This window comes from Sardina pilchardus, chromosome 17, assembly GCF_963854185.1.
Source record: "Sardina pilchardus chromosome 17, fSarPil1.1, whole genome shotgun sequence".
In the NCBI taxonomy this organism is placed as follows: Eukaryota; Metazoa; Chordata; class Actinopteri; order Clupeiformes; family Clupeidae; genus Sardina; species Sardina pilchardus.
Window position 1 is genome coordinate 1,553,013 of NC_085010.1, and position 19,899 is coordinate 1,572,911.

The 19,899-nt window shown below is 40.4% G+C and overlaps 1 protein-coding gene across 1 annotated transcript in view; it reads right to left on the reverse strand.

The window, feature by feature from the left end:
* The window catches only part of mettl25 (methyltransferase like 25), a 35,011-nt gene that overhangs the window by 5,807 nt on the left and 9,305 nt on the right, over positions 1 to 19,899 (reverse strand). Inside the window, exons 3-5 of the mRNA XM_062517754.1 lie at positions 15,208 to 15,308; positions 12,764 to 13,351; positions 10,908 to 11,103 (exon numbers count right to left, since the gene is read on the reverse strand). Coding sequence (XP_062373738.1) covers positions 10,908 to 11,103; positions 12,764 to 13,351; positions 15,208 to 15,308 — 885 coding nt within the window. The remainder of the gene's footprint in view (positions 1 to 10,907; positions 11,104 to 12,763; positions 13,352 to 15,207; positions 15,309 to 19,899) is intronic.

A 19,899-nucleotide genomic window follows, 5' to 3' on the forward strand; every position in this document is an offset into this window, starting at 1 on the left:
TGATTTCGCCTTCATACGTCCAAGCGTTCGCCTGTGACAACCAATTAAATTCAGCGAGCGAAGCCGCCAAACAGGAAGTGTGCTTATCTTGGAAATACTGTGACGTATGAAAGTCATATTTGGTGGGATGACTTGAGACCCCATCCAAAGCACCCTCAATAAATTTGGTGTTATTCGGTCTGTCGATGGCTCTATAATTAGCAAAAACGTGTGTGTTGGCGAATGTATACTATTAAGCAGAATAGCTCATCTTAAATTGCTTAGGTTATGCAGAAATGACATTTCAGAGTGATTTAAGATACAATGTTGATATTTTTTTTAAAAACTCAAAGTATGCCAATTCTTGCAAAAGGAACTGGCACAAGTCTCATCATGTAGTAGTAGTTATGACACAGTTTAGCCCAGCTTGGTTACATACCGCAACATCGTACCAACGTCATTGCCTGAATTAATTAGCTGAGACATTCCGCAACGGTGCAATGCACATGATTGACTTCGGTTGTCCGCAACGTTGTCTCACCCCGAGACTGAATAGATCTTAACGACGCCATGGCCCCGAGAGGCAAGTATGGACTTAATCGTTGTTAATCCACATGAATGTCCAGGTGCAATTTATAGTTGCAATCCCACGAGTTCTCACTGTGACGGTGTTTCATTTTTGACAATTTGTAATGGTTTCTCTTCGTAATGAATTACTATTTAGGAGATTGTAATGAGTACAGGACATTGTTTTATATATTTGTGATGTTTTGAGAGGAATTCAATTTTATTTCTTGTTATTTACCATAATTGACCGGAGCATTCTGGGTAAATCACTCTGTTAGAAAGACCGCTCCTGCACGTATGCACCAGTCATTATGTTCGTGCACTTTCTGAGCGAGAGAGACATTGTGCTATCTTTGGCGTGCGTGTGATGATAATTGACCATAAAGTGAGTTTGACATCTCATTCCTACATGTTTATTGTTTAGTCAATAATATTGTCACTGTCTGAGCCGACCAAGATTTCGTTTATTATTGCACTCAGCATTTACCAGTCATTTGTTATGTTAGAGCGCCATCTACTGGCCTTATTAGAATCTACTTTGGAGTGAAAGTAGGCTAGTAAATACTTCCTGCTTAGCGTTAAAACGAGAGAAGTCACTGAGATGATTCACACTGGTTGCTGTCTCCGGACAATTTATGTTTTTCACCTGCTATAGTTATTTCTTACCCATACGAAGGCAATTCCTGTAAGTATACATTGTTCTAGTGAAATATGTGTTTAGACATAAGTACAGAAAATAAGATATGTGAGAAAGATTTCTTTGTTTTTTGATATGGCGGTAATTCGCTATATGCGTGGCTAGACAAGACAAATGAAAATATATTTTTGTATTGACAGTTTTACAGCATAAATGAAGGAAAGGAGAAAAAAGTGAAGATTTCCTGCATTCTTTGTTCGTCCTTGCCTAGTGATTGTAAACTTGCTGGATAGCTGAGCTAGCTCAGAATTAGTGAGGCCAGTAGCCTACAATATTTACTGTTCAGCATGTTGTAACGTGCCTGAAACATGTTGTAACGTCTTTAGAAGATGTAATGGAGATTAGGCCTATTGTTTACTTTCGCTTTGCATTTTTATATGTAGGCTAGGCTACTGCTTTTGTATTCGTTGTGTATCCTTTGAATGTGCACAAGTTTACATCTGTATTAGCATGTAGAATTCATTATAGTTTGAGTGATTATGTAGAAAAGGCCGGGACATTTGTGTGTTCGCTGTGATTTAGCATTTGTTGCGATATTTCATGTGGTAAACTCGCGTGCCTTCCTGTTAAGTTTCTTATTTTTGTTAGTACCTGCAGAGACGTGCAAGTTAGTTGTGCACTTAAACAGAGATAATTAATTTACCTTTTGACAATTCCTGCAGTTATCCTGAGTATGATGAAAAGTAAGTTTGTATTTAATTCACACTGGTATGCAAGAGGTTTGCTAATATAGTTAAACTTGCTCTTGACATCATTTCCATGAAGTAATATAGTGTAAGTGTTCTTTGAAATTATAATACTTCATGTGTTTCGCTTCGGAATCTACCGTTTAGCGTTATACTGTTGTAAGGATGTTGCATTTCCAAATAGAGGAAGTTTTTAACGCTATTACACCGTACCATTTTACGCCGCTAGATGGCGTAATTGACCACATAATAACTGTAGTCACGAACAAAAAGTTTATATTAAAGTATATAAATAGCCATACCCATATTTCTCTGTATGGAAATCCTGAATGTCTCTGCTGGAACAATACAAAGTTAAACCCCATCTCTTCTCCGTCCTATATTCTAACCGATATACCATCCAGTATATTGCCACTACCTACCCGAATCAGTGCAAACCTATAACCTCCCCAATAATAATAGTAATTATAATTAGGTAAAAATAATAGTTTCCGCTTTAGGGAGAAATCCCAGAATTCCACTACAGCTAAGGAAAGTGGGAGCTACGTTTTTCGACTCAAGCTTATGTGTGGAGACTTAAACTGGAAAGTTTGGCCCACTTATAGCAGTTAACAATTCTAGGTCCAATTAATTACATCCAACACAAAGTGTTATAGAAAGTATTACTGTGTGTTTCATTTAACTATTGTTCATGGTAAACATTTAATTAATTTAGGCTATGGGTGGTATAGGTGAATTATTACCACACAGTTACTATTTAGAACTACGTAATCCTTAATTGAGATTTCATTGAAAGTGATAGGTTGAACTTTTAAAAAGGGGTTTAAAAACTATTTTTGTACTTTCATTTTATTATGTCATACTGAACTGAATTCTAAGAGTTAAAAACAAAGGATACAATAAATGTTTTGTGATTGTTGCATTATGCATAGTATTTCATTTAGGATAAGCTATATCAAAGCAGGTAGAAGTAACTGTAGTCACTTGACATTTCTGAGGATTTACATATTTCCACCAGGGCAGTGGTAAAGACATTCTTCAGTGGAGGCACCACAGTTAATCACGCTATCAACATCTTCTTACCTTTTCTTCTGTTATTACTATTCTTTAACTTTATGGTAGACAGCGAGTCCAGCAAATTGAGAACCTAGGATCCTGTTTATGTTTATGAATGTGACTCCAGTATATGTTGAGACATACGGGTGGAAAAATAGGTTACATTTATATAATGCAAATGATTAAGTTAACAATATCATTGAATATGTTGTACAAACAAGAAGAGCGAAATGGTAAACTTTTAAGAAATCATCATCCACATCATAGTTTGACGCTGTGTGGGGTTATGGACTTGACAGTTTTGCATGGAATTGCCCATACAGTATACATATATATATATATAAATATATTAAGATTTGACACATTGCAGTTTTTTAATGCAGGGATTATTTATAAATCAAAGAATTGTGGGTAGATGTAGGTGAACTGTGCAACATGCAGTTTGTGGACAAGAGGCAGACGTAACACACAGATATTTGGGTTTGAGGGGGTGTTGTGTGTGTGTGTTTGTGTGAAAGTCTTCGTTGCTGTTGCCGTTGTGGGTCAACTCAGCAACATGCAGTTTGTGGACAAGAGGCAGATGTAACGGACTGATGCTTCTGTTTGAAAGAGGTGTATGTATGTGTGTGTGTCTGTGTGTGTGTGCCTTGTTGCCGGTGTTCAGTATTTCTGAATATGAATGCTGTCTGGACAGGAAATGGCATAGCTTTTATCACATGCAACCAATCCAAAATCGATTTCATATTCAGAAACGTTAACCAGTAACAGCCTGGTTGCTTTGACATATCAACACCAAATTTCATCCTATTACACCATTTGAACAGGTGATTCGTCCTGTTTATTCTACCATCAATTTGAGGCTATAACACATTGCAACTTACTCAACAGTGAGTAAACAGCAGATGTTCCCGCAATACTCCTAACATTACTCGTATTTGTTCCAGAAACATGCCTAGTTCCTTAGGCTCCTTCCTTCTTTCAGTGGTTACGTGTTTCATGCTGGCTACTCGTGAACAACTCATACATAATTCAACACAAGGTCTACAGACCTTAGAGGTGTACATTTCATTTCCATACATCAAAGCGTTCGCCCATGGCAGCCAATGAAATTCGATGGCGAAGCCTCCAAACAGGAAGTGAGGTCAAATCTCGGAAACGCTTTGAGGTGTCAAGACCATATTTGGTGGGATGATTTTGGACACCATCCAAAGTAACCTCAGTAAATTTGGTGCAATTTGGCCACTAGGGGGCGTCGCAATTAGCAAAAATGCATTTTGTCTCATACGGTATCTCTTTATGTCTTTGGGATGACATCCACATTTTTACATTGGAGGTGCTCTGGGACATACCACTGATGAACCTAGGCAACCCTTCACGTCAGTGTAAGAATTCGGCAATCGAGGGCAACGCCGCCAAACTCGAAGCAGCTTCGCGTCTTGGCCAAACTTTGGCACTTTGACCTGAGGACGAGCGGTCGCGTCTCCTGCCGGGCGCTGTCGCGGCGCGTCTGAGCAAGCACACTTCGCACTTCCCACCGGGAAATGCAGTCTAGTTATCAAACTTATTTATCTTAAATCCAACTTTTGTCTCCCTATCTTGTCCTAGGGATTTGGAGCTAGAGACGCCGTTCCACTTCTCACGCGTGCGTCCTGATGCGAGGATGGTGGCTTGTATAAAGCTTTTCGATACGCCTTGTTGTTCTCCCGTTATTCCAGTTTTTCCGGTCGATTTTTCCCCATAGGAATGAATGGAAAAGCGACTTTTGAGCGCTGATGCCCACACATTTTTCCACCTGTAGCCCAAACCGTAAGACATAAAGTCATGAAATTTGGTATGCTAATAGAGGAGACTACCCTGATTGACACCACCAGGTTTCATGCTCGCCACTCTCACGCTCTAGCGCCACCAACTGGTCAAAGATGGAAAACACGTTCATGCCCGTAACTTTTGATCCGTATGGCCGATTTTGATAAAACTTATACCATTGGAATCCTCTGACTCAGCCGATTCCAACGCAACATATGACGTCATTTTCCGCCATGATGGATTTTCCGCCATTTTGAATTTTGTCCAAAGTCAAAGTAAAGCTACCCTGGCCGCATAGTTTATCCGATCGTCATGAAACTTGGCACGCGTGATCTACAGACCAAGGCAGATCAACCGCCTTAATTTCGCCTTCATACATCCAAGGGTTCGCCTGTGATAACCAATTAAATTCAGCGAGCAAAGCCGCCAAACAGGAAGTGGGCCTATCTTGGAAATGCTGTGATGTATGAAAGCCATATTTGGTGGGATGACTTGAGACCCCATCCAAAGCACCCTCAATAAATTTGGTGTTATTTGGTCTGTCGATGGCTCTATAATTAGCAAAAATGTGTGTGTTGGTGAATGTATACTATTATTCGGAATAGCTCATCTTAAATTGCTTAGGTCATGCAGAAATGACATTTCAGAGTGATTGAAGATACAATGTTGATATTTTCAAAAAAAATCAAAACAAGGCCATTCTAGTAAAACATATTGGTGTAATTACCACAGCACTATGGAGTTATGCCATGTATTTTCATACTTTCATTATGGTATGATAGTAGACTCACACTTTTCAATCTTTCATTGGATGACAGAGATGGTCCGCAACGGTGCAATGTGGGTGTGGTTGTAGGATGGTCCGCAACGGGGTGTCTCATCCTGAGACTGGTTAGATCTTAGCAATGCCATGGCCCCGAGGGACAAGTACGGACTTACACGCTGTTAGATGTTGTGTGTGTTCATTTGGTATATATACTAGACAATCACACGATGTTTCATACTGACGGTGTGTTTTGGATGATTTGTATTGACCTGAGCATTCTGGGTAAACTTCACTCTCAAAGTCCGCGAAATACCGGAAGTAGAGCGGTCGCCCTGTCTGCGGTGTGCGTGAGGCAACGAGGATTTTAATTAGAATGTAATCGCAGTTATACACTTTCAACATAAAGTGTGTATATTTAGACTTAAAATTTCGGAATTGGAGAGGTCTAGTTATGAGGGTAGGCTTAACTAACTGCAGTTCAAATAGTTGGTTTTAACTTTACCAAGGCTGTTTTAATACTGAATTGCAACTGCTGTTATGAAGACAGTTGGAGCCTGGCAGACGTGAAGGCAGTGAAAGGTAATTAAATGCATGGTAGCCTGGGAAGCCAAACTATGTTAACTGTAAATTTAATATGGAACGAGTGGTAGGCCCTACGTGTTGCTGATGTCGTTTCGCAACTCATCGAGCTAGCAATTGCTGTCAAGCTAGTGGTTACGCTGCCACTCAGACATGCCACCACTACGACATGCTTCCATTTAAACATGCCTCTATTTCGACATGCTGCTATTTCGACATGCTGCCAATCCGACACATTTTAGTACCCCCATTCCGACAGTTTACAAATCCTATTTTTTTCCAAGTCAATTTAACGGACCCTATGAGCCCGACGGACGCAAAGTGCGTCAAAAAACACATCTTCTCTGTTACATTGCTCCACGATTATTAGTCACAGCGAGATGAGACCTATATTGCATGAGAGAGCAGAACCGGGGCTTTCCAACGAGACTAGACACGTGTCTGTACGATCAAGTATGAAAATAAAAAATAAAATCATGAATTTAAATCAAAGTATGTCATATTTACAGTCTATTGCTCTGCGTTCACCCACGCAGCCACTGCTCTCGCTTGAATTACTCCGGGACCAGGCATCGCACAGACATAACACGCATATCAAATGAAAGAGGAGAACCAGAGCTTTCCATCGATACCAAACATATCGATCCTTTTGTGTTATAGAAACAGACGATCGTGACAAACAAATAAGAAGCTTCGGCTACCGCTTTCGTTTGATTTACTCGTGAAACCGTGGTCAAAAAGATATGGCTTGCATGTCAGATAAAAGAGGAGAGCTAGAGCTATCCACAGATACCAAAACCTTCTAGGCCATAAAACAGACGAAGTGACAGCAAAAGAATAACTTAATTTAGCTCCACTTAGTCAGCGAATAATGAGACAGAGAAGAAAACTTGCCATGTCTGTAGAACTGCTTTCACTTCCCCGAGTCGCACACGCAACAGACACACCATATTAAGTCTTCACAATGACATTTTAAATGTGAATCTTTATTATTTTACACAATTGGATATAGTTATGACATTAATAGCCTATTAATGACCTCATGTCGGAATGGCACGTTGTTTGAAAAAAAAGTTAAAACATACTCTCCTCCTCGGCAGAGTAAGCTAATTATCAAATTGAAAGCACACTATGACAGGTCTACTCGTGTGATCACGCATGCATTTACAGGCAAATTAGTGTTCGTTAAAGATTGCGTGGATTTTGGTGCAACACGAGAGCATTTAGCGATGGGACAGCTGTGAATGAGTGCTGAATGCGGCTGCAGAAACGTTAAAGATCCCATTGTCAGCTTCAACAACAAGATTTGCAGAGGATGTAGAACGCAGCATGCAAAGGTATTTTTTTCCCCTTAAAGATCCACTTTTATTTTATTCAAAAGATTCGGAATGTTTTACATTAGGCCTAGGCAACTAGTAATATAGGCCATAAGTTCAGGCTGCTCAAAGTTGTGTTTGCACTTTATATTTATTCTATTCAGAATAAATTCAGTGTCTGTTGTCTGTTAACTTTCATGAAATGTAGGCCTAGTAAAGACAACTACAGTATTGTTTTGCATTCAAGTTCCATTCAAGTTAAGACTTTTTGGTATGTTACAAGCATATTACTTTGAAAACACTTGAAATGTAACAATAAATTAAATAGGCCTAGAAATGTACATGCGTTATTGTTAATTTTATTAACATCAGGGTAGCCTACACTATTTTGAGTGACTATTTAAGATTCTGACCTTTGCCGGGAGGACATTTTAGTAACTGGACCTCTATGAATTTTAATTGAATACCCCTGCTATAGAAGTACCTACACAACACTCAATGCGTCGCTACCATGGCAGGATTTTTCTGCTTGGCTTTCGTTATGAAGCTTGACTTGACCTGTCATCGATGCTGGCCAACGCTACGCGTATAATTCATTTTAGATGACTGGTCCGTCTCCCACATCTGTTGTAGCTACTTAATAGTGGAAGCTAATTCAACACTTCAGTTCTGCACCTGATGTAGCTCCCTCTTCTCCGGTAGCATTGTCCAGTTCTTTGCCAAATAGAATTATCTGAAATCTCATCATCCACGTATCTCACGTTAGCGATCAGCTGGCAACGCCAACTGGTCAGTGGAGTTTTTCCATTTCTTATGCAGCATCTGGCCCTAGCATCACTTTAACCATTTGCAGGTTAGAATGAGCGACTGTTAAATTTATGTGGCTTTTTAAAATTTAGCAAGCAAATCTGAAAAACGAGCCACACGCACGATAGAAAGCATATAGCATTTAGTTTCTTTGTTCTGGTGCGGCACATTCCGAGGTTCATGTGGAAGCGAATGCACTCTCTTTAAAAACATATCCATTGCGTGCACCTGCATTCTGCCGTCTGCTGTCAATACAGAACAACAAACAAACAAACTTAATGTTTGCTGGTAAGATTGTCCGTTTGAGGGCTTACTTTCTAAGACACTGTTAATGGGCAAAAACGTACTGCACAATACACTGACATACACTGGAGTAGCGAACTCAGCCGTGTATTTAGGAAGGGAAGTCCTATGCACTGATGCAGTCACAAAACCAACCAGACTTTATTTAGCGGGCGTGGTTCTGTAAAGAATAAAGTTTGGGGGCCTTTAAAGGGTCCAAATGCACATCACACAAGTAAAGATACGGAAATCTGTTTTTAGTAACTAATGTATGTAAAAACGGAGTACAAATTATCAATTAGATCTGTTATATGCCATGAGTGCTATACAGATTTGTCCTAGAAAAAGCCCATATTGAATCACTTGGCCCTGTCAATAGAATTAGATTAAGTTTGTTGCATGTTTCCGGTGGGATAAGAGAAACTGTTTCCCCCAGCCGTGTTACACAACTTACAATTAGGAACATAGGACCCCGTTAACCTCAACTATTCACCCTCGTCCCGAGGAGGAGAATATTATCTGAATTCCCAATCTCAAATTAGATTTACTAGCTGTCTTCTATGTCATAGAAATCTGTCACTAGAACAGTTATATATATCTTTCTGTGACCACGAGGAATAGGTCCCCTTTGTCACTCCATTGACGGGTGACAGCCTTTGTAACAGGAGGAAGACTTTTAGAAATCATTGTCACAGATTAGTTTATGCAGTAAATGGCCAAGTCCTCCTATAAGAAGAGAATCACATAATTATAAGCATGATTGCAGGTAATAGGGTAACATGGAATAGATATATGGAGAGCCTCCTATAAAATATCTACTTGTTGACCCTGAACTCCTGATTAAGGATTTTGATTCGTATCAGTCCTTTCGTGCAAAGGGGCCTTTGCAACAGACACAACACTGAAAATGACTTCCCCTTTTTCGCAGAGCAGTCGCCTCACAAAGTCGAAAAGGGGAAACAAGCTATAGATAGTATACACACACACCCGGAGTAGCGATCTCAACAGTGACTATAGGAGCGGATCTGTAGTCACCAGAGTGGACACAAAACGCAACATTGGTTAATAACTCACTCAAGTACTGTAATATCTTTCAGGTCATCCAAATGAAGTCCACAGCAAACAATAAATCACAGCACTATCTTAGATATCCCATCAGTTACACAAAATATAATATCAGCCAAACCAATGTGCTGCCCTGCCATTTTTGTGGCTCTGTCAAAAGCATTTGATGCAGTTGATCATCCCATACCCTTACAAATATTAAATAGCATTGGCTTGGATCAGGAGTCAGGTCAACAAAGTATACGTATAAGTATGTATACTTTTTTGATCCCATGAGGGAAATTCAGTCTCTGCATTTATCTCAATTTGTGAGTTAGTGAACACACACAGCACGCAGTGAATACACAGTGAGGTGAAACACACACTAACCCAGAGCAGTGAGCTGCCTGCCCAACAGCGGCGCTCGGGGAGCAGTGAGGGGTTAGGTGCCTTGCTCGAGGGCACCCCAGCCGTGGACTGGTCGGGAATTGAAACGGCAACCCTCTGGTTACAATCTCGAAGCCCTAAACAGTAGGCCACGGCTGCCCCAGAGGGTCGGGTCCATTTATCACCATATTAATGATCTTGTCTCTGCATGGTTGTCAAGTCCAAACTTATTACCTCCGCCAAGGAGGTTGTGTTTTCATCGGTGTCTGTCTGTCTGTCTGTCTGTCTGTCTGTCTGTCTGTCTGTCTGTCTGTCTGTAAGATAACTCAAAAAACAAAAAGCATGCAGTATGGACAATGTAGCCTATCCAATATCACGCCACTGGGACCGTTCGACTTCTAACTAAGCTTATGGCCCGCATGGATAAAATGTTTCGAACGCTTCAGAATGGCGTCAGGTTTGATAGAAAAAGAGGGCGAATACCAGGTGAATTCTCTCATTTCATAGCCTAGTAAGAGGAACAATACAGGCAGAGAGGTCTGTGCTCTCTAAGTGCTTTTCTAGTTTCTAAATGTATGGATGACTCTGTTCAAGTTGCCACTGAAATAAACACATTAAATTTAGACCACAAGGTGTCAAAATGGTTGATGTAGTCTAGCCTTGGTCAGTTGCAGTGCAAACATTTAAATGCCTCTGTTCATTGCTATGTCTCAGAGTTGGAATGGGGCCAGACAAAATTCATATTTTTTGCTCAAGTATTATTCTCTTTCTATTCTGGTTACAGACAGTTTACACTCCAGGGCACAGTTTACACTCCAGGGCAGTGTTGTATGAGATCTTCAGTCTCAGTCACATGGAATAGCCCTGTAATTCATCAGAATAATGAATGAACACATTTCAGAAGAAAATTCTTTGTGAGAGGGATTGTCACTTGCCTGGACTGGACTGCATTTGGTCTGTAATCAGGTTAGGTAGTGTGTGATGCCCTCTTTTCTGGTCAAATTCTTCTGAAAGAAGATGGTAGCAACACCCCACACTGCAAATGGCATGCAGCTCCCGTTTGCTTACAAACATGCGCAGTGTGCTTGAAGCCAAGTCTCCACATGTGTGTAGCCCAACCATGACCGCATCCTAAATTACAAAAACAACAGTGATTAATGATTAGTACATAGTAGTTGACATAAGAGGTCAAATTTAGATTTGCTATGTGATGGCGCTGGAGTGGGGGCTATATTCCTACTATTGGCCTATTTATTGACTATCTTCATGAGCTGGAGGCCAACTATTGAGCCAGGTCAAGCCATGGCAACATTTGAGCCTATAGGTGATAAGGGCCGAGCTTCAAACACAGAGACTCAAAACCGAGGGGGTAAGTGAACGATCGGAAAGTGTACCACCTAGAGGAGGCTCTGAGGCTAATATAGGCCCACCTTAGAGTTAAGCGTACAGTATACTCTCCATTCCCAACCAGTCGTGCGACAATGTGACATCATAGGAATGCTGTAACTATTTATACTCGCACGTGATGTTGGTAACACTACTTGCAGTATTCGCCTGAACAGAGGTGTCACTGTTGTGAAAAGGTCATAGAGCTCGCCAGTCCCGCCCACAGCCGATTCCGGATATAAGAATCCAATACAATTTCTCCATTGACAACTGGAGAATAATTTCAAATTTCAATTTCAATTTCAATTCAATTTCACTTATAGAGCGCCAAAACATTACACATGTCTCATGGCGCTTTACAGAGTGTTAACAAGAGTACTACACTACCTAACATCCTAACGTGTAAAAGGTGGTGAAAGCAGAGCCTGATTGGTAGAGATCGCCGTTGCCATGCCAATCCCAAACAAAACCTCTCAACTTTTACCGCACCTGTCGCTTCCCTGGAACTTCAAAAATCTAAATGACTGACAGGGCTGTCAGAACCGATGTGTGGCCATCCGAAAAAGAACAGTTTTCTCATCTTGAAGGTTGAATTTACTCAAATGGAAATGGTAGAAAGTCTTTTCTCAGATTAATATGGAACCATGTTAAACTATTGTTAGGCTGCAAATGTTCGAAATGTGTGTACGTTTGCAAAGGATCATGGGATATGAGTTACTTTACAGAAAAAACACCATGCCAACCTCTAGCTATGGTGAAGGGTATGTGATGATGTGGGACTATTTGAATTCCAAAGGCCAAGGGAACTTTATCAGGATATATTTATTCCTCTTTTTACTGTATGGTTCCTACAAAACATAACAGTTTTTAATATCGAGATTGAGAGGTCAAGTTAGTGTTAGCAGAAACGTGATACTTGCTCAAGGTATGAGTGATACAGAGAATCAATAAAATGAGCATGGTGTCTGAAATGTGTCTGTAGTCTGAATAACATTACAAGATAAAGTTATGGATAGTAGCACGATAGTAACGATATACAGGCTATACTTTCCGAGGTAGCTCCCAGATGCCATCATTGACCATCATTCAAAATTGAGGAATAAAAGGAATTGAATAAATTAAGAATATAACATATAACGGAACATTCCAGTGGGCGTCTTCAGCTGCTTCTAAGTTCAAGCAGCCAAAACGGGGCTTCCGCAGCATTTTTTACAGCGGTGCATATGTACAGTTAACTTTTAACTCTTCACAGACTTTTTTGTCCTTTACATTTATAGCATTGTAGTTGAAAAGGAAGGGAATTGAAAGTTGGTAAAATAGTGCAACTTTCTCTCTTTAAGGGCTTAATAATTGTATGTAACATAAAGTCCAATGTAATGTGTATGTAACCAATTAAATCCTTTACCCTCAGTTCAGGGATGACCTCTCGGAGTTCCGTTTCTGCAGTGACATAGGAGGTAAGTGGTAAGAACAGGCTGCTGCTACTGCTATCTCTATTATATGACTTTTTCTCCAGATTCTCCCTCATCCTTCTCTCCCTTTCCTCCTTGCTCAGCTGACTGGGAGGGATCCGCCCAGAGATAGGTTCCACAGCATTCAAAGACAGGGTACTAAGAAAAGGATCAGTCATTCCTTCATCTTCAACTGCACATTCCACCGGTTCTCCAATCTGAATGCTGACATCCACAGGCACCTCTGCAACAGCACTCAACTGAGTGTCTTGCAGCTGTGTAGAATTATTTTCAGTTGCAACAAATTCTCCCATACCACTCTCCCTATGTTCTTCTGTCTTTCCAGCTCCTGCTAAGCGTCCACTCTCCTTGGCATCTTTCTTGAGTTTTTGATTTACTCTTGAGTGTCTCTTCAGTTTACGACTTCTCTCCTGTGCTCCATGTGTATTGGTGCTGGAAGAGTCTATGCCAAACACTTGCAACCCATACAGCATGGAGAGATGTGTGCTTAAATAACCCTTTCCAGATCCCACATCTATGACCTGAGAGAGAGAAAGAGACAGAGAGAGAGAGAGAAAGAGAGAGAGAGAGGTAAAAGCAATGAATGGGACAACACCACTAGATTAAGGCCCAGTAAGAAACAAAAGTAATGTTAAAGACACAGGGGCAATTGCACAAACAATTTAAGTTTCCTTCAATATTCACTTTATTTTTATAACAATCTAGGGTGTATTTTGGGATGATGATGAGTGTAAACTTTTGTTGGGGACTACAATAATGTTAAAGTGATGGTCTGGTGTGCTCACAACCTAAAGTCTATTATGGATGATAACCAGTTCAAACTTTTGTTTCAGAGCAAAATGATGTTAATCGGAGGAGTTTTGAGCTAGACCATAGTTTTCATTAGCAACAAAATGGCTTACAGCATGACAAGTCAAAATAAACACTGTAGACGTTAACTAGCATTTTAAACAGCTAGTTTCTGCCGTTTTTATAGGACAACTGGTCATATCATTCTCCTGCTTATGCATCTCATTAACTTTTGTTTTTGCATGATGCAACACCCATAGAGCTCGACAGTCCCGCCCACAGCCGATTCCGGAAGTAAGAATCCAATACAATTGCTCCATTGACAACTGGAGAATAAGCCATAAAATTGTAACCGTCCAACTGTCCAGTTACGATGTTATGGCTAATATTCTCCAGTTGTCAATGGAGAGATTGTATTGGATTCTTACTTCCGGAATCGGCTGTGGGCGGGACTGTCGAGCTCTATTGTTGATGACGCATCCTTGGTTCAATTCAGAACTGGTGGAAATGCGAGCTGGTTCACTAGAGAGCACCACGGTTCAAAGAATTCTGAACTGCACCAGTTCAACACCAAGTTTGCTGTCGGTGAAAAAAAATGCCTAAAGCGCTTCACACTGAGCTAAGTGAAGTAAGAATCCAATACAATTGCTCCATTGACAACTGGAGAATAAGCCATAAAATTGTAACCGTCCAACTGTCCAGTTACGATGTTATGGCTAATATTCTCCAGTTGTCAATGGAGAAATTGTATTGGATTCTTACTTCCGGAATCGGCTGTGGGCGGGACTGTCGAGCTCTATTGTTGATGACGCATCCTTGGTTCAATTCAGAACTGGTGGAAATGCGAGCTGGTTCACTAGAGAGCACCACGGTTCAAAGAATTCTGAACTGCACCAGTTCAACACCAAGTTTGCTGTCGGTGAAAAAAAATGCCTAAAGCGCTTCACACTGAGCTCTTCACTAACCACCACCAATGTGTAGCACCATGGCAGCCATTGCAGAGGAAAGTGAGGGACTGAATGAGCCAGTTGCACACTGAGGGAAAAAAAGGGGGCCAGATTGATTGAGCCAGGTTGGGAATTTAGCCAGGACACCAGAGAACCTCCTACTATATGCGATAAGTGGCATGGGATTTTTAATGACTACAGTGAGTCAGGACCTCGATTTAAAGTCTTATCTGAAGGACGGCATCTCCTGCAGTGCTGTGTGCTTGTCAAAGCACTGGGGCATTGGGATCGATATTCTTTGGGCCATATGGAAGCATACCACCTGCTGGCCACCCAGCAAAACCACAGCAGCAACCTAGTTTTCCAAGAAGGTCCCCCATCCAAGCACTAACCAGGCCCAGGCCTTAGCTTCAGTAATTCAGCAAAGACAGGGTATCCTTTGGTCGGGCTGCTGGTACATTACAATGACAGAAACACAATATGTTGGTGCAATTGAAATTGATAGAATGACTTGATAGATATTATGTCATTGAGTCTCCATCTTCATGATAATGTTAGTAAGTTTTGATCACTAGTGGCAGCAGTTTCTAAGGGTAGTAGTAAGTCATAATAGTCATAGTTCTTCTGTTCGCTCTTATCACCTGTTTAACTCTGCAGTGTTGGGCCAGGAGAGCAACCACCTCAGACATGGCCTGGACCTCGTGTGCCTTCTTACAATTCATAAAATCATCAGTGTCCAAAGCTAGAGAAAATAAAGACAAAGTCAGTCAAAAATGTATTGAGAACACTGGCAATCATGGGTGCAAATGCCATAAGGCAAAGCCAAATAAGCCACATACAGAGAATTCCCAGGTGGCCATCAAATATTTTCTTGAAATTACACATACATCAAGGTCTAGGCCTGAGGAAAATAATAGTTAAATTGGTTAATCACAACATGAAGCATGCAAGGTTCTGCATTGATTTTACATTATTGCAGAGAAATAAAATCATAGATTTTTTTTGGATTTATTTGTAGGCTTTTCTAGCCTTTATTGATAGAACGATGGACAGGAAATGAGAATGTGGACAGGACGGATTGGAGAGCGGGGATGAGAAATGACCTCAGGCCGGGCTTGTATCTAGGTCCTCATGGGCACTGGACTGGAGCCAATTGCACCACAGCTCTCCATAATATGTATGCCCCCATAATGGATTAATGGATTTGACATGATAAATAATGAATAAAAAAAAGGAAATGTACACATTTACCAGAAATACAGTGCCCTCCAGAACTATTGGCACCCCTAGTATAGTTAAAAGGTATTTTAATCATAAATGAATAAAGCGTTCAGAGACAAAAGCCTCTAAACACCACCTCAATCAAAAAAAGAGATAATAACAATGGTAAGGGAATGCTCTCCACACATAGTAAAACTTAATCAAACAATTTCACTTCATACCCCCTAAATACCACTTTCTACCTGGTTGAATTTATAGGCAAAAACCTACAGGGGCCTGATAAAAATGCTCATTTAAAAGAAAAGTGGTCAGGCGGATTTAGAGGTTTTTGCATCCGAACTATTAACAAAAACACATGTGCCACAATTATTGGTTGGTAGTTAATGACTTTGTTTTTCATTAAGGTATGAAAATAAAGTGCCACAGAGGTGTAATCCCAGGAGAAACAGGAGAATAATGCTTAAAACAGGAGAATATGTTCAATTTAAATAAAAGGAAAGTGTGTTGCCCTTCAGAGCATTGCTATACAAATTTGAAAACACCCATATGTATAGTTAAAGTGTAACTGCACCCCATAACTCCACCCACTTCACATTTCCACACTTCACTCCAATAAGATCTTCATATGATTTTTAAAAACTTTATCTGTGTATACAATTTGCTACATGCATTTGCTCGCAAAACACCAAAGACAGTCTACATAATGCCACAGGCTTGTGATTTTAAATTCACCTATTAACATACATAGTAGTTGTTTAGAATTGCTCCTAATCATCCTGGCTTGGTGTTCATGAAACATGCAAGGATGACAATGTTACATTTGCTTAACATTGTGAAATACCCCTCAGGGGTGTCAATAATTATGGAAGACACTGTACACAAGGTTCATAGGTCACCATCTCAGAAAAAAATTTGAAAAAAGATATCCACACATAAACAGCATGTTAGCTCCTAAAACATCTTATAAAACTTAAAAGAAAATCCTCTAATTTCCTTGAATCCATGTAGGCATACAATCAATAATGAAAAAAACAAATCAATAATGTGATTGTTACTTTGTGTCTTGAACATTAGTATAGCACAACTCCAAGTCAGTATCCTCCTGGGCTTTTCTAGTTTTCTAAGCTACTGTAAAGTGCTGTTCAATAACAGTTCAACCTTGTCATCCGTCCATAGCCTACATGAGAAGCGCATTTCAATGTTTTGTCATCTCTGTGTGCTTCTCAAAGTCAAGAGCGCATCCTTGATAGAATGCTTTCTTTCGAGTCGGGTGCTAGAGAGACAAGGCTACACACCTTCCCAGTACCCTCCCCAGCCGTCAAGATCACATGCAATGGAACAGCCTAGCGAGTGTGGAAGTGCACGCCGGTTCCGGCTGCGTGCTTCATTTGAACCGTGGAAATTGTGCTGCTTTTACAGGAGTTCCGGCAACTGTGCAGCTGCACTTTCCTCTAAATAAACTTTTTTGAGTAGCCTATTTCCACATTCGACTTGGTCTTCACATATCACAATCCGTAGTTCATGTTAGTGTCAATGGAAAGTTATACCGGTAATTGACAACGGCAACGGTAATGTTAAACTTGCATTGGGCGAAGTTCAGAGATAAATTAATAACAAAAGTCTATCACAACTTATTCATGCACATTGGCATTGTAGAAAGTGGCAGAAAATGTGAACCGTGGAAGTCCAAAGATTACATGAGATAGTTCACTAGATAGAAGTCGTAATATAACCGCTTGATTCCAGCTTGCTCTAAACCAAGTAAAAATGTGCAAATGCAGCAATGATAGATAACTTGTGTGAAAAGAAGTGTGATTTTACTACAGCTTAAAGTGTGGTTTTGTTTAGCTTTAGAAAGTGTTTTTGCTTAATCCTTTAAAGAACGATTGTTTAGCCTTTAAAGTGTTTTAGCCAAGCTTATAGAGTAATGCTGTGTTTAGCAGTTCCAGTGTAGAGCCATGTGGGCAACATCTGTGTGCTGTGTCTGAATTTTAAGTGTAAAGAGTTGAGGGAAGCCACAGAAAGAGGGACAAGAGATAGAAAAACAGCTGACTAATACAAGTGATAGATTGAGGTTCAGCTGTGGAAATATAAAAGTGTCCCGTTACCGGGGCTAGAGACACACACAGCTCTCCACCACCTCTCCTGGACTTCGCCAACTGAGAGCAAGAAGTTTTTTATTTTTATTATTTTATCTTCATTAAAGTCAGAACCCTAACCCTTGGTTAGGGATTCTGTTAAAAGGCAGCAGAGTCCTTTTTGAGTTTTCTTTGCCTCCCCTGTGTCAACGAGAATATTGAACTTCTTGCAAGAGGCGCACGCCTACAGAGGAGACCAGGCAGGAAGCTGGTAAGATTGTCCGTTTGAGGGCTTACTTTCTAAGACACTGTTAATGGGCAAAAACTTACTGCACAATACACTGACATACACTGGAGTAGCGAACTTAGCCGTGTATTTAGGAAGGGAAGTCCTATGCACTGATGCAGTCACAAAACCATCCGGACTTTATTTAGCGGGCGTGGTTCTGTAAAGAATAAAGTTCGGGGGCCTTTAAAGGGTCCAAATGCACATCACACAAGCAAAGATACGAAAATCTGTTTTTAGTAACTAATGTATGTACAAACAAAGTACAAATTATCAATTAGATCTGTTATATGCCATGAGTGCTATACAGATTTGTCCTAGAAGAAGCCCATATTGAATCACTTGGCCCTGTCAATAGAATTAGATTAAGTTTGTTGCATGTTTCCGGTGGGATAAGAGAAACTGTTTCCCCCAGCCGTGTTACACAACTTACAATTAGGAACCTTGGACCCCGTTAACCTCAACTACTCACCCTCGTCACGAGGAGGAGAATATTATCTGAATTCTCAATCTCAAATTAGATTTACTAGTTGTCTTCTATGTCATAGAAACCTGTCACTAGAACAGTTATATATGAATCTTTCTGTGACCACGAGGAATAAGTCCCCTTTGTCACTCCATTGACGGGCGACAGCCTTTGTAACAGGAGGAAGACTTTTAGAAATCATTGTCACAGATTAGTTTATGCAGTAAATGGCCAAGTCCTCCTATATAAGCACGATTGCAGGTAGGGTTAACATGGAATAGATATATGGAGAGCCTCCTATAAAATATCTACTTGTTGACCCTGAACTCCTGATTAAGGATTTTGATTCGTAAAGAGAGAGAGCCTCTCCCTTGTATCAGTCCTTTCATGCATCCTAAACCCGTTGAAAAGGGGCCTTTGCAACAGACACGACACTGAAAATTACTTCCCCTTTTTCGCAGAGCAGTCGCCTCACAAAGTCGAAAAGGGGAAACAAGCTATAGATAGTATACACACACAGACCTTTTTAGAAAGTGAGGGATTCACTGAAAATCTAAAAGGTTTATACGCACACACCCGGAGTAGCGATCTCAACTGTGATCTCTAGTCACCAGAGTGGACACAAAACGCAACAGCATGCATTTATCATGAATATGCACAATAACTTGATATAAATGCCTGAGCAAATATACGATGGCATTAACAAAACACTTGAGAAATCGTATTTAGCCTACATTAACACGCACGGCTTCTTTGCATCTACTTTCCATCTCCCTCTCCCTCTTTTTTTTTTTAAATCACACCGTCAGAAAATTTCTCATCGTCCATACGCAAAGGATTGTGGGTTATTTCTTCACGCCGAGGATCCATCGATGCATCCTCCAAAATTCTCCGAAATTCTCAGAACGAAGGACTCAGTACTTGCTAGAATTTGAAAGCATCCTTGACTTTGGAACAGTGCTTGACGAGATTTGATGATGTAACGTCCTTGAAAAGGTGGCTTGGAAGGACCAACCCTTGACTTTGAGAAACACCCTCTTTGTGCCGACTGTCTAAACTACATGCTACTACTAGTTTCGTCTCTGGTATATTATGGAACTTTGATGGAGACATTATCACCACCTACTGACCAGTCATGACACTTTGAGGACACAGACAGCCAATAACTTGCCGTTTTTGTCTTCTAGTGTGTATGGAGACTTTTAAAAAAATGTTGTGTGGACAGAATAACAAATGCAAAAACATATCTTAATGTTTTGATAAGATTTGACAGGAGCCCAGG